Source organism: Pseudorca crassidens, chromosome 1, assembly GCF_039906515.1.
Source record: "Pseudorca crassidens isolate mPseCra1 chromosome 1, mPseCra1.hap1, whole genome shotgun sequence".
NCBI classification, from domain to species: domain Eukaryota; kingdom Metazoa; phylum Chordata; class Mammalia; order Artiodactyla; family Delphinidae; genus Pseudorca; species Pseudorca crassidens.
In genome coordinates this window covers 84,630,551-84,656,974 of record NC_090296.1, presented here as the reverse complement: position 1 = coordinate 84,656,974, position 26,424 = coordinate 84,630,551, and the positions used below count along the sequence as shown (strand labels likewise).

Here is a 26,424-nt window from a genome sequence, read left to right as displayed (position 1 = left end):
CCATCACTACCATCCATGTCCAGAATTTTTTCACCATCCCAAACTGAAACTCTGTACCCATTAAACAATAATCCCCCATTCTCCTCACCCCTGCCCCTAGCAACCACCATTCCACTTTCTGTCTTTATGAATTTGACTGCTCTAAGTACCTCATATAGGAGGAATCATACATTTGTCCTTTTGCAACTGGCTTATTTCACTTAGCATAATGTTTTCAAGGTTCATCCATGTTGTAGCATACCGTAAGCATTTCCTTACATTTTGAGAATAATTTTCCATTGTATGTATAGAGGACATTTAGTTTATCCATTCAACTGTTGATGGATACTTGGGTTGTTTCTACCTTTTGACTACTGTGAACAGGGCTGCCATGAATACTGGTGTGTAACTGAGTCCCTGCTTTCAATTCTTTTGAGTATATACTCAGAAGTGGAATTCCTGAATCATATTGTAATTCTATGTTTAATTTTCTGAGGAATCACCAGAATGGTATCCATTTTTAGTTAACTTTCATGTATAGTGTAAGGTAAGGTGGATATCCAACTACATTAGCACCATTTATTGAAAAGACTATTATTTCCTCCACTAAATTGTCTTTCACCTTTGTCAAAAATCAAGTGACTATAAGTGAAACAGTTTATTTCTTTTTTTCTTATAAATTTATTTATTTGGCTGTGTTGGGTCTTCATTGCTGAACAAGGGCTTTCTCTAGTTGCAGTGAGTGGGGGCTACTCTTCGTTGTGGTGCACTGGCTTCTCATTGCGGGGGCTTCTCCTGTTGCGGAGCACAGGCTCTAGGTGCATGGGCTTCAGTAGTTGTGGCACGCAGACTCAGTAGTTGTGGCTCATGGGCTCTAGAGCGCAGGCTCAGTGGTTGTGGTGCATGGGCTTAGTTGCTCCGTGGCACGTATCTTCCTGGACCAGGGATCGAAACCGTGTCCCCTGCATTGGCAGGCGGATTCTCAACCACTGCGCCACCAGGGAAGTCCCCAAACAGTTTATTTCTGAACTCTCAATTCTGTTCCATTGATCCATATGTCTCTCCTTATGGCAGCACCACACTGTCTTGATTACTGTTGTTTATAGTAAGTTTTAAAATTGGGAAGACTGAGACCTCCAATTCTGTTCTTTTTTTCCTCCCAAGAATGTTTTGGCTATTCTGGGTCCTTGACATTTCCATATTAATTTATAATCACCTTGTCATTTTCAGCAAAAATGTCTTGGTGAATTTCAATAGGCATTGTGCTGAATTTATAGATCAATTTGAGGGGAGGTGTTTTTTTTTTTGGTTTTTTTTTTTTTTTTGCTGCACCTCGGCTTGCAGGATCTCAGTTCCCCGACCAGGGACTGAACCTGGACCACAGCAGTGAAAGCCCAGAATCCTAACTACTAGGCAACCAGGGAACTCCCTTACCATTTTAATAATATTGCATCTTCCAATCCATGAATGTGGAATGTTTCTCTATGCAGATCTTCAATTTCTCTCAGCAATGTTAGTTTTCAGTGTACTAGTCCTTTTTTTAAAAAAAAATATATTTATTTTGGCTATACCGGGTCTTAGTTGTGGCATGCAAGATCTAGTTCCCCGACCAGGGATCGAACCCAGGCCCCCTGTGCTGGGAGCACGGGGTCTTACCCACTGGACCAACAGGGAAGTCCCTAGTGTACAAGTCTTGAACTTCTGGTTAAGTTTATTACTAAGTATTTTATTCTTTTAGACACTATTGTGAATGGAATTATTTTCTTAATTCTTGAATTGTTCATTTACAGTATACAGAAGTACAATGGATTTTTCATATTAAGATTGCATCCTGCAACAAACTAATTTAGTTCTAGCAGTTTTTTGTGTGTAGTTTCCTAAGGATTCTCTACATACAGTATCATATCATTGGTGAATAAAGATATTTTACATCTTCCATTCCAATCTGGATGCCTTTTATTTCATTTTCTTGCCTGACTGCACTGGCTAGGATCTACAGTACAATGTGGAACATAAGTAGTGAGAGTGGAGATCCTTGTCTTATTTCCAATCTTACAGAGAAAATATTCAGATTTTTACCATTAAAATGATGCTAGCTGTAGGTTTTTTGTAGATGCTCTTTATCAGGGCATCTGATAAATGTTCTATCCATTATTGAAAGTGAGGCATTAGGCCCCAGTGAGCTTGAATTGTCTATTTCACCCTTCAATTATATCAATTTGTGTTTCACATATCTTGGGGCTCTATTAGGTTTCTATATGTTTACATTTGTTATATCTTCCCCATGAACTGACCTTTTAGTTCTAAAACGTTCCTCTTTGCCTCTACTGATTTTTTTTGTCTTAAAGTCTATTTTGTCTGATATTAGTACAACCACTCCAGCCCTCTTATGGTTACTTTTGCATGCAATATCTTTTTTCCATCCTTTTAGTTTCAACCTATTTGTGTCTTTGAATCTAAGTGGTTCTCTGGAAGGCAGCATATAGTTGGATCTTGTTTTTTATCCAGTCTGACAGCAACTCATAGATTTTTGACTAAAGGAGCATGTTCTTCTCTAAGGAAGGTTATTCTTTTGAAACACACATATGACTTTGGGATACAGAGCAATAAGAGAGAAGAAGAGACACCCTTCAGCCAGACTAGCCCTGGCAATCACTACAGTGACATATGGAGCCATATTTCTCTCACCTGATCCAGTAACCTACCTCTCAGCCACTGCTAGCAGCCGTTCTGGCCTAAAGGTACCCTCGGTGTCAATGTACATGGCCTTTCCTTCACCTCCACCTCGGTCAATGGGAAGCTAGAGAGAAAAAGAACAGTGGAAATGACACTGTACTTCTAATATAACTGACCAACTTCCTCATGATAGGTCTATAATTCCTCCCACGCCCAGTAAAGCAAAAGGAAAAAACACTTTAAAGTGACAATCAGAGGTAGGGAGGAGGCATTCACTTCTGATAGAAATACAGTTAGTAGTAGATATGAGGCTCATTGTGTCCCATAACACGTGAGGCTAGAGTCTAGCCAGAGTTGGAGTGCTTGGAAATATAGACCAAAGTAGGTGACAAAATTCTTAAAAAAAAAAAAAAAAACTTCTAATTTTTTTTTTTTTAATTCTATGACTATACCAACACACGACCGATCAATTCTCTCAAGACAACAAACATTTGGAAGATCATTTACTTAGCTTTAATAAGTAAGAGACCCTGATCCAATACCCAATTAATATTAGCATATGCAGACCACACTTACACTTCACTTTATTGAGCAGAGTTCATTCCTTAGGGTTGCTAAAGGAGACTGGAAATACCCCAGGGGCATCCCTAGCACGTCTACAGTACGAGCAAGAAAGAATAAAAAGATGTTTGCTCCAATTGTACACACAGATGTTAAAAATGAACAAAAGCAGAAAAGGAAGAATACAAAGAGTTTTAAAAAAGGAAAGAAAATGGAGGAATGACATGAAAACTAAACTTAGGGAAATCTGTTTCAGGCTACCTATCCCACACCAGACACCCTGAGTTCTACAGATTTTAAGTGAATGTTGCTAAAGTGTATTTTCCACCCTTGAAATCTACTTTGGAGCCTAATACACCTTTAAATTCTGAGGAAAATCCCTCAGGACAGTTTACATTAAGTGCCTGGTAGCACCAAAATTTTCTTTTCCTATTTCTGAGAAAATGTATTTTTTCAAAATTACAAAAGTACTACATGCTTGTATTAAAAATTCAAACAATATAGAAAAAAGTAAAAAACTGGAAGTTCTTTTTTATCACTCCCATCTCCCACAGGAGTCCTCTTCCAGATCACTTTCTATACATTTTCATACAAACACTTTTTATGTGATTCTGCCACTTGCTATGTGAACCTGAGAATATTAATTCTCAGTTTCTACATTTTCTGTAAAATGTAGATAAAATCTCCCTATGGCACTGTTTTGAAGATTAGATAATTCATGTAAACTGTTTAGCACAGTGCCTGACATACAGAATGTACTTGGAAGACTTGATATCCTTCACCTCTTAGGGCACTGATTTTAGCGTATACTCAATTACAGAAGGCGTTGTTAATTTGGAAAGGGGGAAATGATTACGCTATCATTATGCAGGTTGGCAGATAAATCTTTCAAATCTTAGGAATCCATGAAAGGAGCAAAGGATATGTATATAACAAAAGAGGGTCTTGATAGAGGAAATGTTTAAAACCACTGGCCAAGAGGACAGAAAGCAGAAGCTGCCTTTTTGGGGGGAGGAGAAAATCTTCACATTCAGGGGGCTAAGTCCCCAGGAATTAAGATGAAGTTCTCCCTTCTCTCACTTTCTTGTATCTTTAGTGCTAGCATGCGAGGGAGTTCTTTTCCAGCTAAATAGACCTCCTTGGGAGAAGGGAGGCCATGAGTGGCTGGCATGGCATTGGTAGGCCGACTGACAGCAGAGAAGTGGACATGGTCCCAGGGTATTGCTGGGCAAGTCACAAGGGGATGGACTATATGCTCTGCACCCCACTGCATTTTGTCTCCTCCACCTCACCCTCCCAGTGCCACTTCAGCCATCTTGTGTTACTGGGCTGGGACACCACCAAAGTAGCTATTTTTAATACCTGCTTAGTACCATAATTTAACTCTTCTTCCTATTTTGTAGTGATGCAAGTTGTTTTGAACTTTCACCATTTTATAATGCTATGGTGTAGATTCTTTACACATTTATTCTTGACTATATGTGAAAAGTTCTGTAAGACATATTTTCTGTCAAGGGCACGTGCATTTAAAATTGATACTTATGTTAAACTGTGTTCTCAGAATTTTAAAATTATACTAGAACTTTGAACAAGCATGGGCTATTCATTTTTGTAACCTAAGTATGGCTCCCAACTTTATGTAACTTCACTATTAGACAGAGATCTAATATATAGTGGGGTTTTGCTTAAGTTGAGAAAACCTGAAAAAATGTGAGGTGATAACGTTTAGATTTAAATAGTAATCTAACACCCTCTCTATACCTCTGGTTCCAGCTCTTAGGCTGGTGACATGTAATCCTTTCTATTATTAATGAATTAGAATTGTTTTTCTCTGAAAAAAATATCAAAGATCCGTAGTTATTCAGCCAACTGTGAATGTTCAGTTATTTTTATAGAGAGGATATATTTTAGAATTTTCCTTCAGTTTATTAATAGGCATTATCTGACAACTTAATAAACATTTCCAATATAGGAGTCTGTTTGTACAACTTAAGAGCATCAGTGTGATAGGCTGAGTTGCCATGGCAACTATATTGTGTAATGTACTTGAAATATTTATTCCACATGAATCCCTGTCAAAACAACATGGGGTGGGGGGGGCTTCCCTGGTGGTGCAGTGGTTAAGAATCCACCTGCCAACGCAGGGGACACGGGTTCAAGCCCTGGTCCGGGAAGATCCCACATGCCATGGAGCAACTAAGCCCATGCGCCACAACTACTGAGCCTGCGCTCTACAGCCTGCGAGCCACAACTACTGAAGCCTGCACCTAGAGCCCGTGCTCCACAACAAGAGAAGCCACCACAGTGAGAAGCCCGCACACTGCAATGAAGAGTAGCCCCCGCTCAACACAACTAGAGAAAGCCTGCACGCAGCAACGAAGACCCAATGCAGCCAAAAATAAAATAAATATAACAATTAAAAAAAATAAGATTAAAAAGACCCAAAACAACATGGGGAAATCATTTCTATTTAAAAAGGTCACATATCATGTCAAATGACCCATGTCTGGGTGATATTTTAAACACTCCTATTTCCCTTTAGCTAACAATTTTCTAATGGTGCTTTGGGCAATAAGCTATAGCTTCTACAGCTTACTATACCACTCTTCCTCTTCTCATTGCTTCCCCTCTTATCCTAAAAGTTCTCCTATCCCCCTAACTCTTTTTCTACTAGGAGTTATGTATGAGATGGAGCCAACATGGCTTAGGTCTACTTGATACTGGAATCCTAACGTGGCTGTCATATGGTGACATTTTAGTTGCAATGAAAAGATCAGTAGAGCAACTGAGGAGAGAAACACAATTAAGATGATAAGTGAGAAAGGAAAATGATGAGAAAAACAGAAGACCATGAAGTTGGGCCTCTAGCTATTAGATAAACATTTATTCATGAAGAAGCAAAATATTTTCCTATCTCAAGAAATGGCGGGACTTCCCTAGTGGTCCAGTGGGTAAGACTCCGCACTCCCAATGCAAGGAGCCCAGCTTCGATCCCTGGTCAGGGAACTAGATCCTGCATGCATGCTGCAACTAAGAGTTCACATGCCGCAACTACGACCTGGTGCAGCCTAAATACATAAATAAATAAATACTGAAAGAAAGAAATGGCATTCACCACTTCAAGACAGAAGTATTGACTGATGGACATATCTGTAACATGAAAAAATGAGGAGACAGATTTTCTTGGGTAACTTCAGAAAATCAGTCTCATAATATTAGCCTCTGCACATATATGTGTTTCACTAAAATGTGAACCCTACCCAAGACACAGGATCCTAACAAAATCCATATTTTTTTTTATGGCACATACCATCTTTAACTATAGCACTGCATTACAATGATGTAATAAACATTTTTTATAAAGTGCTATTTAAATACAGAACTATGAAGGATAGTTCATAACTTGTTTTATAAGGGAAAAAAAACACAAAAGAGAACAATTTATATTTGATTTTTAAATTTATAAATGAGTTCCAACAATGACTGTTATTTTGTTGAGATGATAAGAATTCACACTGAATGGAAACATACTAGGAAGCCCCCTCTGTCATAATGATAAAAGGAGGCAGAGGGCTTCCCTGATGGTGCAGTAGTTGAGAGTCCGCCTGCCAATGCAGGGGACACAGGTTTGTGCCCCGGTCCGGGAAGATCCCACATACCGCAGAGCGGCTGGGCCCATGAGCCATGGCCGCTGAGCCTGCGTGTCCGGAGCCTGTGCTCCGCAACAGGAGAGGTCACAACAGTGAGAGGCCCGCATATCACACACACACAAAAAAAAACCAAAAAAAAAAAAAAAAAAAACTAAAAGGAGGCAGATTTCCTTTCAGTTATTCTCCAACTCCATCAGTAAGTTTGCCCATGGGAGAAGTGAGTATAATCTATCTAGATTCAAATACAGATAGTCCCCAACTTAACTATGGCTCGACTTACAATCTTTCAACTTTACTATGGTGCAACAGTGATACAAATTCAGTAGAAACCATACTTCAAAATTTAAATTTCCATCTTTTCCCAGGCTAGCAATATGCTGTACGATACTTTCATGATGCTGGGCAGCAGCAGTGTGCTGTGCTCCCAGTCAGCTGCCTGAGCCAAAGGGTAAACAGCTGGTACACTTACAACCATTCTGTTTTTCACTTTCAGTGTAGTATTCAATAAACTACATATGAGATATTCAATACTTTATAAAAAAAATAGGCTTTGTATTAGATGATTTTGCCCAACTGTAGGCTTATGTAAGTGCTCTGAGCATGTTTAAGGTAGGCTGGGCTAAGTTACAATGTTCAGTAGGTTAGGTGTATTAAATGCATTTGTGACCTATGACTTTCAACTTACGATGGGCTTATCAGGATGTTACCTCATCGTATATCAAGGAAGATCTGTAATACCATTTTGTTCAAAACATCTCAAACCCACCACCTCTAATTTTGAACTCATCTTTCCATAAAACTGTCTCTCTCTCCAAAATCCTTTTTAGAGTTTACCAAAGTAATACATTGTTGGGCTGAGGGGTATTTTTTATTGTCATTTGTAGCAATATGGATGGACCTGGAGATTATCATACTAAGTGAAATAAGTCAGAAAGAGAAAGACATACCATATGATATCACTTACATGTGGAACCTAAAATATGACACAAATGAACCTATCTACGAAACAGAAATAGACTCAAAGACGTAGAGAACCAACTTCTGGTTGCTGGAGGTGGGGGGCGATGGAGGGGTGGGGGGGGGAGATAGATTGGGAGTTTAGGATTAGCAGATGCAAGCTATTATATATAGAATGGATAAACAACAAGGTCCTATTGTATAGCACAGGGAACTACATTCAGTACCCTGTGATAGGAACTTCCCTGGTGGCCCAGTGGTAAAGAATCCACCTTCCAATGAAGGGGACATGGGTTCGATCCCTGGTCAGGGAACTAAGATCCCACATGCCGCGGGGCAACTAAGCCCGCCTGCCACAACTACTGAGCTGGTGTGCCTCAATGAGAGAGCCCATGTGCCACAAACTACAGAACCCATGTGCGCCCTGGAGCCCATGCGCCGTAACGAAAGATCCCGCATGCCTCAATGAAGAGATCCCGTGTGCCACAACTAAGACCCGACACAGCCAAAAAGAAAAAAAGAAAAAGAAAATAAAAATTAATAATAAATAAATAAATATTTAAAAAAAGAATATCCTGTGATAAACCATAATGGAAAAGAATATGAAAAAGAATGTATATATTAGTATAACTGAATCACTTTGCTATACAGCAGAAATTAACAAAACACTGTAAATCAACTATACTTCATAAAATCAATTTTTAAAAAAAGGTAGGTGGGTTTTGTAGTTTTGATGTGAAGAACAGGTTAGGTCATTTGGCTAAGAGTGAGGGTTGAGGAGAAGCATGAAGGTTTGAGAAGAAAGGACAAAGTATGAGATAACTGTCCTACCGAGTGGGAAAAAGTCTGCCTGAATTCAACCTTTTTCAGAGGAGAAATTCAGTAGGTCTGCCAAGCAGTATCAAATGTTAACTTAAAGTCTGTCATCTTGAATTTAAAGTGATGCCAATCACCTTTATGTTAGGATTTTTCTCCAGTATGATCAGCTACTTGGGAACAGGCACTGAAAAGACAGATAGGGTTTACCTAGGAATGGCATCTCTTCAGATGGGGGATGTAAATCTGAGGGTATCTGTAAAGGAATGACTTTAATGAAGAATCATTTAATGATGAATCATACAATATAAACTAGTGAAGAGGGCAGGTGAAGCCAGGGGAGGCCTAGTGGTTGGTAAGAAAGTAGGTGAAATTAATAATCTGAAAGTTTCTACGCTATGGAAGTTTTGCAGTAGCAGTCTATCTTCTAACTAGCTATAGTATTCTTTTTTTTTTCTTTTTTGGCCGAGCCACGTGGCATGCAGGATCTTAGTTCCCCAACCAGGAATTGAACCTTGCAGTGGAAGCACAGAGTCTTAACCACTGGATGGCCCAGGAAGTTCCCCTAGCTATAGCATTCCTGAAAACAGTGAAAGTGCATTTTTTGCCCATGCTAACAGATGCTTGCTAATAACAGGAATCAACACATTCTTGGTGATCTGATTAGAGTCCCAACAGCTCACCTGGCATGTTACAGCCAACGTATGACAGATCTGGGTCTTCCCAGTTCGGAATTCTCCAAACATCTCTGTGATGGATCCAGTCTCAATTCCTCCTAATAGAAGAGCAATAAGAAACACCTCTTAGCACAATACAAATATTTAGAAACAATAGTCATAGAAATGTCCTAGGGGAACACTTTCCTGGTGGCGCAATGGTCAAGAATCCACCTGCCAGTGCAGGGGACATGGGTTTGAGCCTGGTCCGGGAAGATCCCACATGCTGCAGAGCAACTAAGCCCGTGCACCACAACTACTAAACCTGAACTCTAGAGCCCACAAGCCACAACTACTGAGGCTGTGTGCCACAACTACTGAAACCCATGTGCCTAGAGCGGATACTCTGCAACGAGAAGCCACCGCAATGAGAAGCCCACGTACTGCAATGAAGAGTAGCCCCCACTCACTGCAACTAGAGAAAGCCCACACACAGCAATGAAGACCCAATGCGGCCAAAAATAAATAAACTTATATTTATAAAAAAAAGAAATGTCCTAGAAGCTCATCAGAAAGATGTTTACATAATTTAGAACCCCAATTTTCAACAAGCAGTAATTTTAAAAATACTTTTTATTTTGGAATAATTCTAGATTCATAGAAAATTTCAAAGAAATGTACAGAGAGGGCCTGTGAATTCTTCACCCAGCCTCCCTCAATGTTAACGTTTTACATAACTATAATACAGTATCAATATCAGAAAACTGATATGGATACAATCCACAGAGCTTATTCAGATTTCTCCAGGTATATATGCACTCATTTGTGTGTGTGTAGTTCTATGCAATTTTATCACATCTGTAGCTTCATTTCACTATCACCACAAATCAATATACAGAACTATGCCATCACAAGTCAATAAGCAGTCATTTCAAAAAATAAATTATAAATAATATCTAATGTTTACCAAATGTCTCTTGTGTATCTGGCATTGTGCTATGTATTTATATATATATCAATTCATTTAATTCCAATAACTTATAAGGTAGGAAGTCTTTTTTTTAATAAATTTATTTATTTATGGCTGTATTGGGTCTTCGTTGCTACGCACGGGCTTTCTCTAGTTGTGGTGAGCGGGAGCTACTCTTCGTCGTGGTGCACGGGCTTCTCATTGCAGTGGCTTCTCTTGTTGTGGAGCACGGGATCTAGGCGTGTGGGCTCAGTAGTTGTGGCTCGTGGGCTCTAGAGCGCAGGCTCAGTAGTTGTGGCCCATGGGCTTAGTTGCTCTGCGGCATGTGGGATCTTCCTGGACCAGGGTTTGAACCCATGTCTGCTGCATTGGCAGGCGGATTCTTAACCACTGCGCCACCAGGGAAGTCCCGGTAGGAAGTCTTTTTGTCCTCATTATGAACATAAGAAAACCGAGGCGTAGACCACAATAAGTAGTCTGCACCATGTAATACAGCCAGTAAATGCTGAGCGGGGAACAGGAGAGAAAGCAAATGCTCAAATTTGAGTGTGATTCCTGAACCCATGCTATTTTGTGCCCTAAAAAAAAAAGGAAACTTGAATGATCGAATATTTGGGGAAGCAACAAGGACCAAATCTAACTCTGCAAAAATTTAAGACAGCAGTGCTTTCAAAAGTTCAAAACCTTTACAGCTTTCCATAAAGTCCTGAAGATTAGTGTGCACTACAATGTATTGATACTACAAAGTAGTATTCAAGCATGGAGTGTTTTAACCAGTCATCAGATTTTCTACCTTGTGGTAGATAAAAGGTTATAATTATTCTTTAGGCAGAGGGAGCTTACTCTCAGAATGTAATATTAAATGGAGATTAAATTATTTAATTGGCAGATAATTTTAGTATTTTTTAAGTACCACCCTCCAGCAGTCTTCCTTCTTCAATGTGAATACTTCTCTTTATTTCTTAATTCTATCTAACACATAAACCCGACCCAAATATTTTATTTAGTTATATTCTATAACCTGGATGCTTTGCTAACCGCAGTTCACAGCACAGGATAAGGGATTACTATACCTTGAAGTAGTTTGTCAAGCTCTTTGGAGCCGGTAGTAATCTGTATGATCTCAGACCGCCTTTGGTGGAACTCAGTTGCAGTGGTGAAACCCATTGGAACTAATTTAGCTGCCTCAGTCTGGGGAAAAATAAGAAATGCCAAATCGATGAAATACGCTTAGTAAAAACCAGGCATACAGTGGGAAGAGATAACATCTAACAAGATTTCCAGAATGATCTCTCTTTAAAAAGTTATCAGGCTTCTCTGGTGGTGCAGTGGTTAAGGATCCGCCTGCCAATGCAGGGGACACGGGTTCAAGTCCTGATCTGGGAAGATCCCACATGCTGTGGAGCAACTAAGCCTGTGCGCCACAACTACTGAGCCTGCGCTCTAGAGCCTGCAAGCCACAACTACTGAGCCTACGAGCCACAACTGCTGAAGCCCGGGCGACTAGAGCCCATGCTCCACAACAAGAGGAGCCACTGCAATGAGAAGCCCACGCACTACAATGAAGAGTAGCCCCCGCTTGCCGCAACTAGAGGAGGGCTGTGCACAGCAACGAAGACCCAATGCAGCCAAAAATAAATAAATAAATTTATAAAAAATAATAAATAAATGCATTCACAAATACATGGAAATTAAACATTACATTCCTAAATAACCAATGAATCAAAGAAATCACAAGGGAATTTAGTAAATTCATTGAGATGAATGAAAATGAAAACAAAACATACCAAAACGTATGGGATGCAGCAAAAGCAGTGCTTAAGGGAGATTTATAGCTGTAAATGCCTATATTAGAGAGATCTTAAATCAATAACGTAACCTTCCCACCTTAAGTTACTGAAGAAAGAGCAAACTAAACATAAAGCAAGAAGGAAGAAGATAAAATTTGAGTAGAAACTAGTAAAATAGAGAATAGAAATACAATAGAGAAAAATCATCGAAACCTGAAGTTGGTTCCTTGAAAAAATAAGCAAAATTGATTTAAAAAGACTCAAATCACTAAAATCAGAAATGAAAGAGGGGACATTACTACCAACATTACAAAAATAAATATATGCCAACAGATAACTTATAAGAAATACAGAAATCCCTAGAAAGACACAAACTATCAAAACTCACTTAAGTAGAAAAAGAATCCAAGTCCAGGCCCCAAATAATTAGCTGAGCTTGAATCTAAATTCAGTAAAATAAATTGTTTGAGTTGGAAGGAAGGAAGGGAGGGAGGGAGGGAGGGAGGGAGGGAGGGAGGGAGGAGAAAATCTGGATAGATCTATAGCAAGTAGAGATTAAACCTGTAATTTAAAAACTTTCCACAAAGGGAGAAAACCAATAAATAGCTGAATTGTGGGTTTGCATTATTCTCTAAACTTCTCTATATGCTTAATACTTCACTTGAAAACTCCTTACAATGTTTATATTATAGTTATTGCAGAACCAAATGGTGTGCTAGAAATACAATTCTTTCACTAAGCTTCCAATGTTAACAACCGATGTCTCTCAAAGGTTTCTGTCAAATTCAAATGAATTCTTTTTTATATGCCGCTAGTTTCAAAATCATGCTCCATTTTACCTTGATTTTATATCTGAGGAATATCTTTCTCTAGTACTCTCTGACTTTATCATTTCTCAAATTTTTCAACCTCTCAATCTTACTATGTATTCTGCTAATCCTTTTCCCCCCTGAAGGTATCCTTTTCTTCTGCAAATGGGGCTATCTGCTCTCCAGGCTATCTACTGTCCTGGGCTTTCCTTCACCGACTATTTGAGTTGGAGTCTCTCCAACCTAGATCCTATGTTTCCTGCCCTCATTTTAGTAAAGTATATCCTCAAGTAACTTCCTAAGAAAGAATAGGATGAGAGAAAAATGTTCTGAATTCTTGTATTTCTGAAAATGTTGTATTCTGCTCTAACACTGGGTGAATAATATTGCTACAAATAGAATTCTAGGTTTAAAATTATTTACCCTCAGAATTTTGAAGGCACTATTCTACTAGCTTCTACCATCCAGATTTCTAATAAGAAATGTGCTATCTTTTTGATTTTTGTTCCTTTAGAGGTCACTTACATTTTTCTCTCTGAAATCTTTCAGAATCTTCTCCTTATAATTGGTATACTGAAAATTTCACACTGAGGAGTCTAGGTGTGCATCTTTGACACTCTGTGGGGCCTTAGACTTCTGCTTCCCTTTAGCTCTGGGAAATCTTGTATTATTTCTTTGAGAATTTTCTTTCCTTCTTTATTCCTATAACTTTTACTAATCTTCAGGAAGAATGAAAATTAGAAAATAAAAATACTAAAGAGAGGGGATAAGAACTATAAACCAATATTTAACTCTAGTTAATATATGCTAAAATATTTAGGGGGAAGTGTACTGACATCTACAACTGTCTTCGAAAAGCATAAAAAAAATCCCAGATGGACTGATGGCTGGATAGAGAGATAAATAAGTATATTAAAATGTTAATAGCAGTGTCTAGGTGGTGGATAAATAAGTGTTCATTGTAACATTCTTTCAACTTCCCAGTAAGTTCAAAAATTTTAATCAAAAATGTGAAGGAAAAAAACCAAACTCATAGGAGATGTTTTCCCTTCTTGTCATTTTAAGCTCGACATTTTCTAGTCTATGAGCTCTTAAAGGAACAGATTATAACCAAAGTGAAATTTGAAGTAAAAACCATGCCAACTGCCTAATCTGGCAGAACTTGACTTCTATTATTTTGTTTATATAAGCTTGCTTTCATCTGTCTTAAATCTGTAGGAGTTTTCAATGTCTGACAAGGAGTTTTTTATGTCTGACAAGGCATAAGCAAAGGTCAGGATCTGTTCAGTCACAAAAACAGATGCCCAGAAATCAACAACATATAGACTTTAGGGACACCTACTGGCTTAATATCACAATCTTTCAAAGAGGTATTAGGTATTCAGAATTTTTACTTATTCAATTAAGTTACCACTTCAACAAATTTATTTATTTGAGCAATCCAATAAATGACAACTTCATACTTCATGGATGGCAACATCTTTAAGGGTTTAAATTAAGAATTACTTATAATTTTTGAGCCCACTGAATTAATACTATAAAATAACAGTGCTTAAAAATTCAAAGCTCACGGCTTCCCTGGTGGTGCAGTGGTTGAGAGTCCACCTGCAGATGCAGGGGACACGGGTTCGTGCCCCGGTACGGGAAGATCCCACATGCCGCGAAGTGGCTGGGCCCGTAAGCCATGGCCACTGAGCCTGCGCGTCCGGAGCCTGGGCTCCGCAACGGGAGAGGCCACAGCAGTGAGAGGCCCGCGTACCACAAAAAAAAAAAAAAAAAAAAAAAAAGCTCTTAGTATAATACACAATAAAACAGAATTTACTGGGTTGTATATATATTATTATATGAGATATTAAATAAATCTCAGATATTGTCCATCTGACTAGGTTATGTGGCAGAACTACATGTACTGAAGCTGTAGGATGCATTTTTTGAAGATTCTTTAACGTGTGAAGATTATTTTTCATAGAAAATTCTGTATAACAATAGTCAACACAAACTATAAATATATAATTTTATAAATTAAATACTTGCTTTGCACTACAGAAAACTCCAAGAGTAAAGATAAACTCTGTAACAACATACAAGCGTACTTCATTTTATTGCCCTTCATTTTATTGTGCTTCACAGATACTGCGTTTTACAAATTGAAGGTTTGTGGCAACCCTGTGTTGAGCAAGTCTATATGCACCATTTTTCCAAAAGCATTTGCTCTCTTCATGTCTCTGTGTCACATTTTGGTAATTCTCACAGTGTTTCAAACTTTTTCATTATTATTACATTTATTACAATTATTATTACATATTACATTTGTAATGGTGATCTGTGGTCAGTGGTCTTTGATGTTACTATAATTGTTTTGGGCTGCCAAAAACCACGCCTATATAAGACTGAACTTAATTGATAAATGTTTTGTGTGTTCTGACTGCTCCACCCACTGGCAATTCCCCCATCTCTCCCTCTCCTCAGGCCTCCCTATTCCTTGAGACACAACAATATTGAAATTAGGCCAATTAATAACCCTACAGTGGCCTCTAAGTGAAGTTAGAGGAGGAAAGGAGTGACGTTGCACATCTCTCACTTTAAATAAAAAACTAGAAATGATTAAGCTTGGTGAGGAAGGCATGTCGAAAGCTGAAATAGGCCGAAAGCGAGGCATCTTGTGCCAAACTGTTAGCCAAGTTGTGAATGCAAAGGAAGTTCTTGCAGGAAATTAAAAGTGCTACTCCAGTGAACACATGAATGGTAAGAAAGAGAAACAGCGTTACTGCTGACATGGAAAAATTTTTAGTAGTTTGGGTAGAAGATCAAAACAGCCACAACATTCCCTTTAGCCAAAGCCTAATCCAGAGCAAGGCCCTACTCCCTTCAACTCAGTGAAGGCTGAGGGAGGTGAGGAAGCCGCAGAAGAGAAGTGTGAAGCTAGCAGAGGTTGGTTCATAAGGTTTAAGGAAAGAAGCCATCTCCATAACATTCAAGAGCAAGGTGAAGCAGCAAGTGCTGACGTAGAAGCTGCAGCAAGTTATCCACAAGATCTAGCTAAGATAATGAATGAATCTGGCTACCCTAAACAACAGACTTTCAATGTAGACGAAATGGTCTTACATTAGAAGAAGCCATTGAGGACTTTCATAGCTACAGAAGAGAAGTCAATGCCTGGCTTCAAAGTTTCAATGGACCAGTTGACTCTCATTTTAGGGGCTAATGCCACTGGTGACTTTAAGTTGAAGCCAATGTTCATTTACCATTCTGAAAATCCTAGGGCCCTTAAGAATTATGCTAAATATATTCTGCTTGTGCTCTATAAATGCAATGACAAAGTCTGGATGATGGCACATCGGTTTACAACATGGTTTACTGAATATCTTAAACCCACTTTGAGACCTACTGCTTAGAAAAAAGATTCCTTTCAAATTTTATTGCTCATTGACAAGGTACCAGGTCACCCAAGAGCTCTGATGGAGATGTACAATGAGATTTAATGTTGTTTTCATGCCTGCTAACACAACATTCATTCTGCACCCTGCGGATCAAGGAGTAATTTCACCTTTCAAGTCTTACTATTTAAGAAATACACCTTGTAAGGCTATAGTAGCCATAGATAGTGATTCCTCTGATGGATCTGGGCAGTCAGCTGAAAACCTTTTGAAAAGGATTCGCTATTCTAGATGCCATTATGAATATTCGTTTAAAAAAAAAGTATATATATAAACAACAACAACATTCGTGGTTCATGGGAAAAGATCAAAATATCATTAAACAGAAGTCTCGAAGAAGTTGATTCTTACCCTCATGGTGACTCTAACAGGTTCAAGACTTCAACAGAGGAAGTAAATACAGATGTGGTGGAAAAAACAAGTGAGACAGGCTGGGACCTGGGACCCTTTGCTGCAGTGCTGCAATGCTTGCACCTGGACACACCTCTCCTTGAGCAACAAAATACAAAGAAACTGTATGGGACAAAAAATAACTGTCTGCATGCGCAATTAGGGCAAATTATGGACAAAACATACAAAGAGACCAAAAAACCCAACTGTCACTTTTGAAGAGCCTGGAGCAAAAGGAAGGTACTGCCATGCGCCCTACACGAAACACGGACTAAGGGATGGGCAAACCACCTAAGCCACCCCTCCAGCCAGACGCCTGGACACACCCCTACCCTCACCCCACGTAAAGAACAAGCTCACCCCCACTCAGGGAGCGAGCAAGCAAAGGAGCCTGTTGTTTGTTCTCGCTCCCCCCTGCTGCAGCAGGGGCCCCAATAAAGCCTTGCCTGAATTTCTTGTCTGGCCTCTGATCAATTTCCATTGATTAAGAAGGCCAAGAACCCTGGTCGGTAACAAAAGAATGAGAAGTAGAGCTTGAAGGTGTGTGGCTGAAATGCTGCAGTGTCATGATAAAACTTTCATGGATGAGGAGTTTCTTCTTATGGATAAACAAAGAGAGGTTTCTTAAGATAGAATCTACTCCTGGTAAAGATGCTGTGAAGACCCTGGTGAAACGACAACAAAAGATTTAGAACATGACATAAACTTGGTTGATAAAGCAGTGCCAGGGTCTGAGAGGATTGATTACCAATTTTGGAAAAATTTCTACGTGGGTAAAATGCTATCAAATAGCACTGCATATTACAGAGAAATCATTCATGAAAGGAAGAGTCAATCTACGTGGCAAACTTCACTGTTGTCTTGTTTTAAGAAACTGCTGCAGCCCCCCCAGCCTTCAGCAACCACCACCCAGATCAGTCAGCAGCCACTGACATGGAGGCAAGACCCTCACCAGCAAAAAGACTACAAATCACTGAAGGCTCAGATGATGGTTAGCATTTTCTAGTAATGAAGTATTTTTAAATTAAGGTATGTACATTGTTTTTGTAGACATAATACTATTGTATACTTAATGACTACAGAACAGTATAAACACAACTTACATGCACTGGGAAACAACAAAATTTGTGGCACTTTACTGCAATATTTGCTCTATTATGGTGGTCTGGAACCTAACCTGCTATTATCTCCAAGGTATAGCCTGTAAATACCAAAGGATAAGTGCATAAAATAAAATGTAATCACAGGGTATGAATGCTAAAGGAATATATGAAGCAAGAAAAATGAATAGTAGCTGTAAGACTTTGGAGGGAAATGAGAAAGGATCACAGTATATCAGGATGAAAATAATTGGATTCTAGTCTTAGTTCTGTGATTAACTGCATGACTTTGGATAAATAATTGAATCACTGTGCCTAAGTTTCCTTATCTGTAAGACAGAGATAATACTGGTCCTGTCTTTCCCAGTGTCATTATGAAGGCTAAGTGAGAATACTGTATATATGAAAGGGATGGGATTTCAAAGTTAAAGTGCTATAAGGGAACTCTACTCGATATTCTATAATAACCTATATGGAAAAAGAATATGAAAAAGAGTGGATATATGTATATGAATCACTTAGCTGTACACCTGAAACACAACACTGTAAATCAACTATACGTCAATGTAAAGTAAAAATTCAATTAAAAAAAAGTTTAAAAAAGTTAAAGTGCTATATAATATAAAGGGTTATTAAGTTACTACCTCATTTAGGTTAAGCCAGTGAAATCACTTTTATGTCATTTATTTAGGTTAAAAAAAACAAGCGTATAATTCATAATCACATTTTTCCTTATTATTAAAGAATCTTGCTTATGACTAGTTGACTAACAGATTATACACCCTGAGAGCCTAATTAACATGACTTTAATATTCAAGCAATAAAAGCAGCTTTTCTATTTAAATTAATACATGTTTATCATAGAAACTGTAGAAACTTCAGAAAATTGAGGCAAAAATAAAAACTGCTCACATTCTCACCATCCAGAAACAATGTTAATATTTTAGTGTATCTATCCCCAGTGTATGTGCTATACATATATAAAAACACACATTTTTTAAAAAAAACATATATGCACACAAACATGTTTTGTTAACCTGCTTTCTTATATCAGTAATATTTTCCTATGTCAACGGATATTCTTTGAAACTATTTTTTGTGGCTGCATACTAATGAGTGTATTTCTAAGGCATGAAATCATAATATCCAGAACTATAAGGTACATACCACTCACTGCTGGTGGGAGTGCAAACTGGTAGTCAACTTAGCAATATTTATGTCATAACCTGTGATACTGCAATTCCCTAAGAAAAATCCCAACTTATGCAAGGAGGCACATACAAAGATAATCATCTGGTAATGCAGTCACTTCTGGAAAGGGGAAGAGGGTGACAAAGGAGGGGTGGAAGGAGGAAGACCGCAGCCTTTCACTGTACACCCTTTCATACCACTACTGCCTCCCTCGGTCACACAAACAGTACTTACCAGAATTTTATCAGCTTTGGCTTCACTAATCCCCTTAATATTTATTAGCTCCTTCTTTGGTGCATAGGCAACAGCCTCCACAGTATGGAATCCAGCTTCTTCCAATTTCTTCACATCATTGGCATGTATGCCACATTGCTGCAAGTGAAGAAAATTGTGGATAAATTTAAGCTTCGATTCCCTCATCTGTCTAATGTGGTTATTTGTCCTACCTACTTCACAGAGCTCTTTTTAACTGTGATATTATACACAAAAGCTTTGAAAAGTATGACCTAAAATTTGAGGCATTTAATAACAAATTATCAACCTATTCATTATCAAAACCAGTGGGGTTTTTTTTGAATTTATTTTTTATACAGCAGGTTCTTATTAGTTATCTATTTTATACATATTAGTGTATATATGCCAATCCCAATCTCCCAATTCATCCCACCACCACCACCACTTTCCCCCCTTGGTGTCCATGTTTGTTCTCTACACCTGTATGACAGTCTCTAGGATCCATCCATGTCTCTACAAATGACCCAATTTCATTCCTTTTTATGGCTGAGTAATATTCCATTGTATATATGTACCACATCCTTTTAAATTAAAAAAAATTCTTTTAATTCTATCTTTGGCTGCATTGGGTCTTCATTGCTGTGCGTGGGCTTTTCTCTGGTTGCGGCGAGCGGAGGCTACTCTTCGTTGTGGTGCGCAGGCTCCTCATTGCAGTGGCTTCTCTTGTTGTGGAGCACGGGGTCTAGGCACGCAGGCTTCAGTAGTGTGGCACACGGGCTCAGTAGTTGTGGCTCGTGGACTCTAGAGGGCAGGCTCAGTTGTGATGCATGGGCTCAGTTGCTCCGTGGCATGTGGGATCTTCCCGGACCAGGGCTCGAATCCGTGTCCCCTGCATTGGCAGGCGGATTCCTAACCACTGTACCACCAGGGAAGCCCCCACATCTTCTTTATCCATTCATCTGTCGATGGGCATTTAGGGTGCTTCCATGACCTGGCTATTGTAAATAGTGCTGCAATGAACTTTGGGGTGCATGTGTCTTTTTGAATTATGGTTTTCTCTGGGTATATGCCCAGTAGTGGGATTGCTGGGTCATATGGTAATTCTATTCTTACTTTTTTAAGGAACCTCCATACTTTTCTCCATAGTGGCTTTATCAATTTACATTCCCACCAACAATGCAAGAGGGTTCCCTTTTCTCCACACCCTCTCCAGCATTTGTTGTTTGTAGATTTTCTGATGATGCCTATTCTCACCAGTGTGAGGTGATACCTCATTGTAGTTTTGATTTGCATTTTTCTAATAATTAGTGATGTTGAGCAGCTTTTCATGTGCTTCTTGGCCATCTGTATGTCTTCTTTGGAGAAATGTCTATTTAGGTCTTCTGCCCATTTTTGGATTGGGTTGTTTTTTTTTTTAATATTGAGCTGCATGAGCTGTTTATATATTTTAAAGATTAATCCTTTGTCCGTTGATTCGTTTGCAAATATTTTCTCCCATTTTGAGGGTTGTCTTTTCATCTTGTTTGTAGCTTCTTTTGCTTTGCAAAAGCTTTTAAGTTTCATTAGGTCCCATTTGTTGTTTTTATTTCCATTACTCTAGGAGGTGGATCAAAAAAGATCTTGCTGTGATTTATGTCAGAGTGTTCTTCCTATGTTTTCCTCTAAGAGTTTTTTATACTGTCCCGTCTTATATTTAGGTCTCTAATCCATTTTGAGTTTATTTTTGTGTATGGTGTTAGGGAGTGTTCTTATTTCATTCTTTTACATGTAGCTGTCCAGTTTTCCCAGCACCACTTATTGAAGAGACTGTCTTTCCTCCACTGTATATCCTTGCCTCGTTTGTCACAGATTAGTTGACCATAGGTGCAGGGGTTTATCTCTGAGCTTTCTATCCTGTTCCATTGATCTATATTTCTGTTTTTGTGCCAGTACCATATTGTCTTGATTACTGTAGCTTTGTAGTATAGTCTGAAGTCAGGGAGTCTGATTCTTCCAGCTCTGTTTTTTTCCCTCAAGACTGCTTTGGCTATTTGGGGTCTTTTGTGTCTCCATACAAATTTTAAGATTTTTTTGTTCTAGTTCTGTAAAAAATGTCATTGGTAATTTGATAGGGATTGCATTGAATCTGTAGATTACTTTGAGTAGTATAGTCATTTTCACAATATTGATTCTTCCAATCCAAGAACATGGTATGTCTCTCAATCTGTTCGTGTCATCTTTGATTTCTTTCATCAGTGTCTTACAGTTTTCTGAGTAGAGGTCTTTTACCTCCTTAGGTAGGTTTATTCCTAGGTATTTTATTCTTTGTGTTGCAATGGTGAATGGGATTGTTTCCTTAATTTCTCTTTCTAATCTTTCATTGTTAGTGTATAGGAATGCAAGAGACTTCTGTGCATAAATTTTGTATCCTGCAACTTTACCAAATTCATTGATTAGCTCTAGTAGTTTTCTGGTGGCATCTTTAGGATTCTCTATGTATAGTATCATGTCACCTGCAAACAGTGACAGTTTTACTTCTTCTTTTCCAATTTGTATTCCTTTTATTTCTTTTTCTCCTCTGACTGCCGTGGCTAGGACTTCCAAAACTATGTTGAATAATAGTGGCAAGAGTGGACATCCTTGTCTTGTTCCTGATCTTAGAGGAAATGCTTTCAGTTTTTCACCACTGAGAATGATGTTTGCTGTGGGTTTGTCATATATGGCCTTTATTATGTTGAGGTAGGTTCCCTCTATGCCCACTTTCTGGAGAGCAAAACCAGTAGTTTTAAACTAGCACTATGTATATTAAAATAGACTCTTGTCATGAATTGGATTAAACCTGTAACTCTAAACCTTTTATGACTAGGATTCTAAATGAACTTTGAGACCCTGGGCCCTAAAAGCCCACTTTAAACATTTCCCAATGTTTTCCACATCAAGCACACATAAAAAAATATGTTTTACACTAAGCTAGGATAAACAGCTAAGACTGCCCCAGAGCTAAGGGAAGCATATCTTAGCATAACCTTTTTGTAGCACAATGACTGGAAAGCTCTGTTTTAACAATTGATAGTAAAGATGGAGAAAACTACTTTTGGTCAGGGATTTATATACCACTTCTCAAAAACAAACCACCCAAAGGCACTTCTTTCTCCCTATATACAAAGTCAGCTTTGATTTTTATTAGCCACCAAAACCATGACTTCTAGGACAGCATGAATTATTAGGGGGATGTGTATGTATCTGGGGGTCAGGGAAGGTTTGGGAGAGGGGAGAGAATAGTACCTGCCCATAGAAACCTGTCTGTTATTAATATTTAAGCAAAAAGCAATACATATGTGTGGGTGTAAGGATGCTCACTGAAACCAAAAGTTATGACTCTGAATTTTCCAATGTTTATCACAAACCCGTTTAAGTAACTTCCAGAGAGTGGAAGCTTAGGGGGCAACGGGAGGAATATGCATAAAGAGACAGAAGAATGAAGGCTTTCTCAGCTTTTTATCCTGCTTCTTTCAGCCCAAGTCAACTGCACTCACTCTGGGGCCTCTGTAAATGCACAGAAATAGTGCAAGGCCCCAGCTCTGGTGCTTGATGTTCTTGTGCAGAGTCTTGAACTCTCACAACGTAACCCCAAGCCCTTCTCTCTGCCTATGACAGCTGTCTTCCTAGTAACTTCAGCACAGATCGAGGTCAGTGGAGAGACATTGTTCCTCTCCCCTTCCTGCATAGCTGGCCCAGGCCATTGTAATTCCCTGGACAGTAATTTCATACTTAGTACAAATAGCAGAGACTCTACCATGGGATCATAGGGCTTCTTAGTTTCTGACATACAGCTCTAAGAAAGAAAAATGATAATGTAGTAGAAGAATTCTTGACAAAAAAAGAGATCTGGCCAGATGTGTTTAGCAACTGTCTTAAGCCTTTCCACAGAATCCTTGACAACCCTCCTGAAAACTCTAATTTGGATTTTGACCTTAGGTAGTAAACCAATGGTTTATGTAAAGGTTGTGATTTCTCCCAATAGGTAGAACAATCTTGTCCAGCATTATAATTCTAAAATTAGCAACCAAGCACATACCTCTAATCGAGAAATAGGTTGTGGGCCAAAGCTCTCTTCTTCCACTGAAGTATCTGCATTTGCTTCAAGCTGCATCTGCATAGCCATTACTTAGTGTTCAATACTGAAAAGTACAGATGGCCATCAGGAAGAACACTAGAGAAAGTACAGAGCTGCAAACATAGTTTTACAATAAATCTCTTTAAGAATTACTTGCTAGGCTTTTGGCTTAATCACTGACATACCCATGGCAGGAAAAAGAAAAAAAATCTCTCACCAGCCTTCTCTTCCACCTAGATAGCTGTATCAGAAAGACTTTAGGAGGAGCCAGCACTATCTTGCTTCTATAAAGTAGAACAGCTTGGACTCCCCTGGTGGTGCAGTGGTTAAGAATCCGCCTGCCAATGCAGAGGACACGGGTTCCACCCCTGGTCCGGGAACATCCCACACGCCGTGGAGCAACTAAGTCTGTCACCACAACTACTGTAGCCTGGGTGCCCTAGAGCCCGCGCGCCGCAACTACTGAAGGCCACACACCTAGAGCCCGTGCTCCGCAACAAGAGAAGCCTGCGCTCCGCACAAGAGAAGCCCGCGTGCAGCAACGAAGACCCAACGCAGCCAAAAAATAAACTTAAAAAAAAAAAAAGAGACGAACAGCTTAACTAGATCAACTATATCCCTCTGTTCCCCTGCTTTATATTCCTTAAGGATAGGGGCCAAGTCTCATTTATTTGTATACACCTCATGATACATGATAAATCTTAGGTACATCTTAGGTGTTTGGTAAATATTTGGCAAGTGAATGCAGACTTTCCAGAACTCTACTTTAAAAAAAAAAAAATCGATGAAAGGTTAAACTGTTTCAGTTCCATTGTTCCCTTCCAGAAAGCAGGGTTTTGGGGTGGTGGGACAGGAGTGAAACAAAGGTACAGAATAATTGCCATAAGCCTCCATTCCTGATAGAGAAACAATGGACTGAGATGAGAGAAGTAGCCCCACCTTAGGCAAGGACGGCTTGCAGTCACACAGTCTGCTTCTAATAGAAGTGTATGAAATTTAAAGATCACCATTTTTTTTGGGGGGGGGGCTGTGCAGCATGTGGGATCTTAGTTCCCCAATGAGGGATCGAACCTGCACTCCCTGCATTAAAATTGCGGAGTCTTAACCACTGGACCACCAGGGAAGTCCCATAAAGATCACCATTTTAATCAATTCCAGACCTCACTGAATGCACAAATGAATAAATAACATGGAATTACCTTGCTCAGTTTGAAATCTTCCATATAAATATAAGGCCTATACCAAAGTCAGATTATTTTGATAGAGTTATGACTGCTCAGGTTGAAAAGAATGAAGAACAAAAAGATTTCTATTATGAGGTATTAGTAAAAGCAAACAAGTTTTGATGGCCACAAGAATAAATGTACTTAAATCTGGACAATTTAACAAGCAAGATAAATTTAACTCAAAAGACAACAGATGGGCTTCCCCGGTGGCACAGTGGTTGAGAGTCTGCCTGCCGATGCAGGGGACATGGGTTCGTGCCCGGGTCCGGGAAGATCCCACATGCCGCGGAGAGGCTGGGCCCGTGAGCCATGGCCACTGAGCCTGCGCGTCCGGAGCCTGTGCTCCGTAATGGAGAGGCCACAACAGTGAGAGGCCCGCGTACCGCAAAAAAAAAAAAAAAAAAAAAAAAAAGACAACAGATAAGGGCTTCCCGGGTGGCACAGTGGTTAAGAATCCGCCTGCCAATGCAGTGAACACGGGTTCGAGTCCTAGTCTGGGAAGATCCCACATGCCACAGAGCAACGAAGCACGTGTGCCACAACTACTGAAGCCTGCGCACCTAGAGCCCATGCTCCGCAACGAGAAGCCACAACAGTGAGAAGCCCACGCACTACAATGAAGAGTAGCCCCCGCTCGCCACAACTAGAGAAAGGCTGTGCGCGACAACAAAGACCCAATGCAGCCAAAAATAAATAAATAAAATTAACAGGAAAAAAAAAAGAAATCTCCATTCTTAGAGACTTGACAGAAGATAACCATTTGTTCTTGATTGGTTCAGGTGTAGCTCTTAGATGGCATGTTTAGCATAATGTGAGTTTATGATAATTCCAAATATCAGAATCACCTGAATGCAGCTTAAATTTAAGTGTCTTCCTTCATAATTTATGAAAAAGATGGCTTGAACTGTATTCATATAGCAATAACCAAAAAGCAAAAGACTGAAAAACTAGACTGTATTTAAATTTAGAACTTCTATTCATCAAAAGTCACCACTGTGAGAATGAAGTCAAATGATAGTGAGGGGAGAAAATATTTACCGCATATATAACTGGTAACCAGAATACACAAAGAATTCCTTCAAATCAGCAAAACAGACAGACAACCCAATAGAAAAATAGGCAAGAGATATTTGACCAAGCACTGCATAACAGAAGATACCTAAATGGCTAATAAACATATCAACAAATGCTCAACTTCATTAATGATCAGGAAAATTAAAATTAAAACCACAAGGTAGGGCTTCCCTGGTGGCGCAGTGGTTCAGAGTCTGCCTGCCAGTACAGGGGACAAGGGTTCGAGCCCTGGTCTGGGAAGATCCCGCATGCCTCGGAGCAACTAGGCCCGTGAGCCACAACTACTAAGCCTGCGCATCTGGAGCTTGTGCTCCGCAACAAGAGAGGCCGCGATAGTGAGAGGCCCGCCCACCGCGATGAAGAGTGCCCACCCCCACCCCGCTTGCTGCAACTAGAGAAAGCCCTCGTGCAGAAACGCAGACCAAACACAGCCAAAAATAAATAAATAATTTTAAAAAAACAAACCAACAAGGTAATAGCTAAAATTTAAAAGACCGACAATACTAAGTATTAGCAAACGTGTGGAACAACTAAACACTCGTTCACTGCTGGTTTGAGTGTAAATTGGACAACTTTAGAAAACTGGTATTAAATATGGAAGGTGAAGATAGGCAAATGCTATGACCCAGGAATTTCACTACTCTGTGAAATTAACCCAGTGAAAAGCATACACGTGTGCACCAAAATGTATGCAGGAATATTCTTTCTCAGCAGCCTTTCTCATACAAGTTAAAACTAGAAACAATCCCGATATCCGCCACCGGTATAATGAATAAGGAATACAACATAGGAACAAGAAAGAACTGTTAAAT

At 39.3% G+C, this 26,424-nt stretch overlaps 1 protein-coding gene across 5 annotated transcripts in view; it reads right to left on the bottom strand.

Moving 5' to 3' along the window:
• The window catches only part of RAD51 (RAD51 recombinase), a 35,055-nt gene that overhangs the window by 7,419 nt on the left and 1,212 nt on the right, over positions 1-26,424 (bottom strand). For all 5 annotated transcript variants that reach the window (XM_067743361.1, XM_067743380.1, XM_067743344.1 and 2 more), the window contains 5 exons: positions 23,274-23,376; positions 19,217-19,354; positions 11,339-11,456; positions 9,323-9,414; positions 2,685-2,779 (listed from right to left, as the gene is read on the bottom strand). In XM_067743361.1, the coding sequence (XP_067599462.1) occupies positions 2,685-2,779; positions 9,323-9,414; positions 11,339-11,456; positions 19,217-19,354; positions 23,274-23,360 (530 nt within the window). In that variant the 5' untranslated portion in view covers positions 23,361-23,376. The remainder of the gene's footprint in view (positions 1-2,684; positions 2,780-9,322; positions 9,415-11,338; positions 11,457-19,216; positions 19,355-23,273; positions 23,377-26,424) is intronic.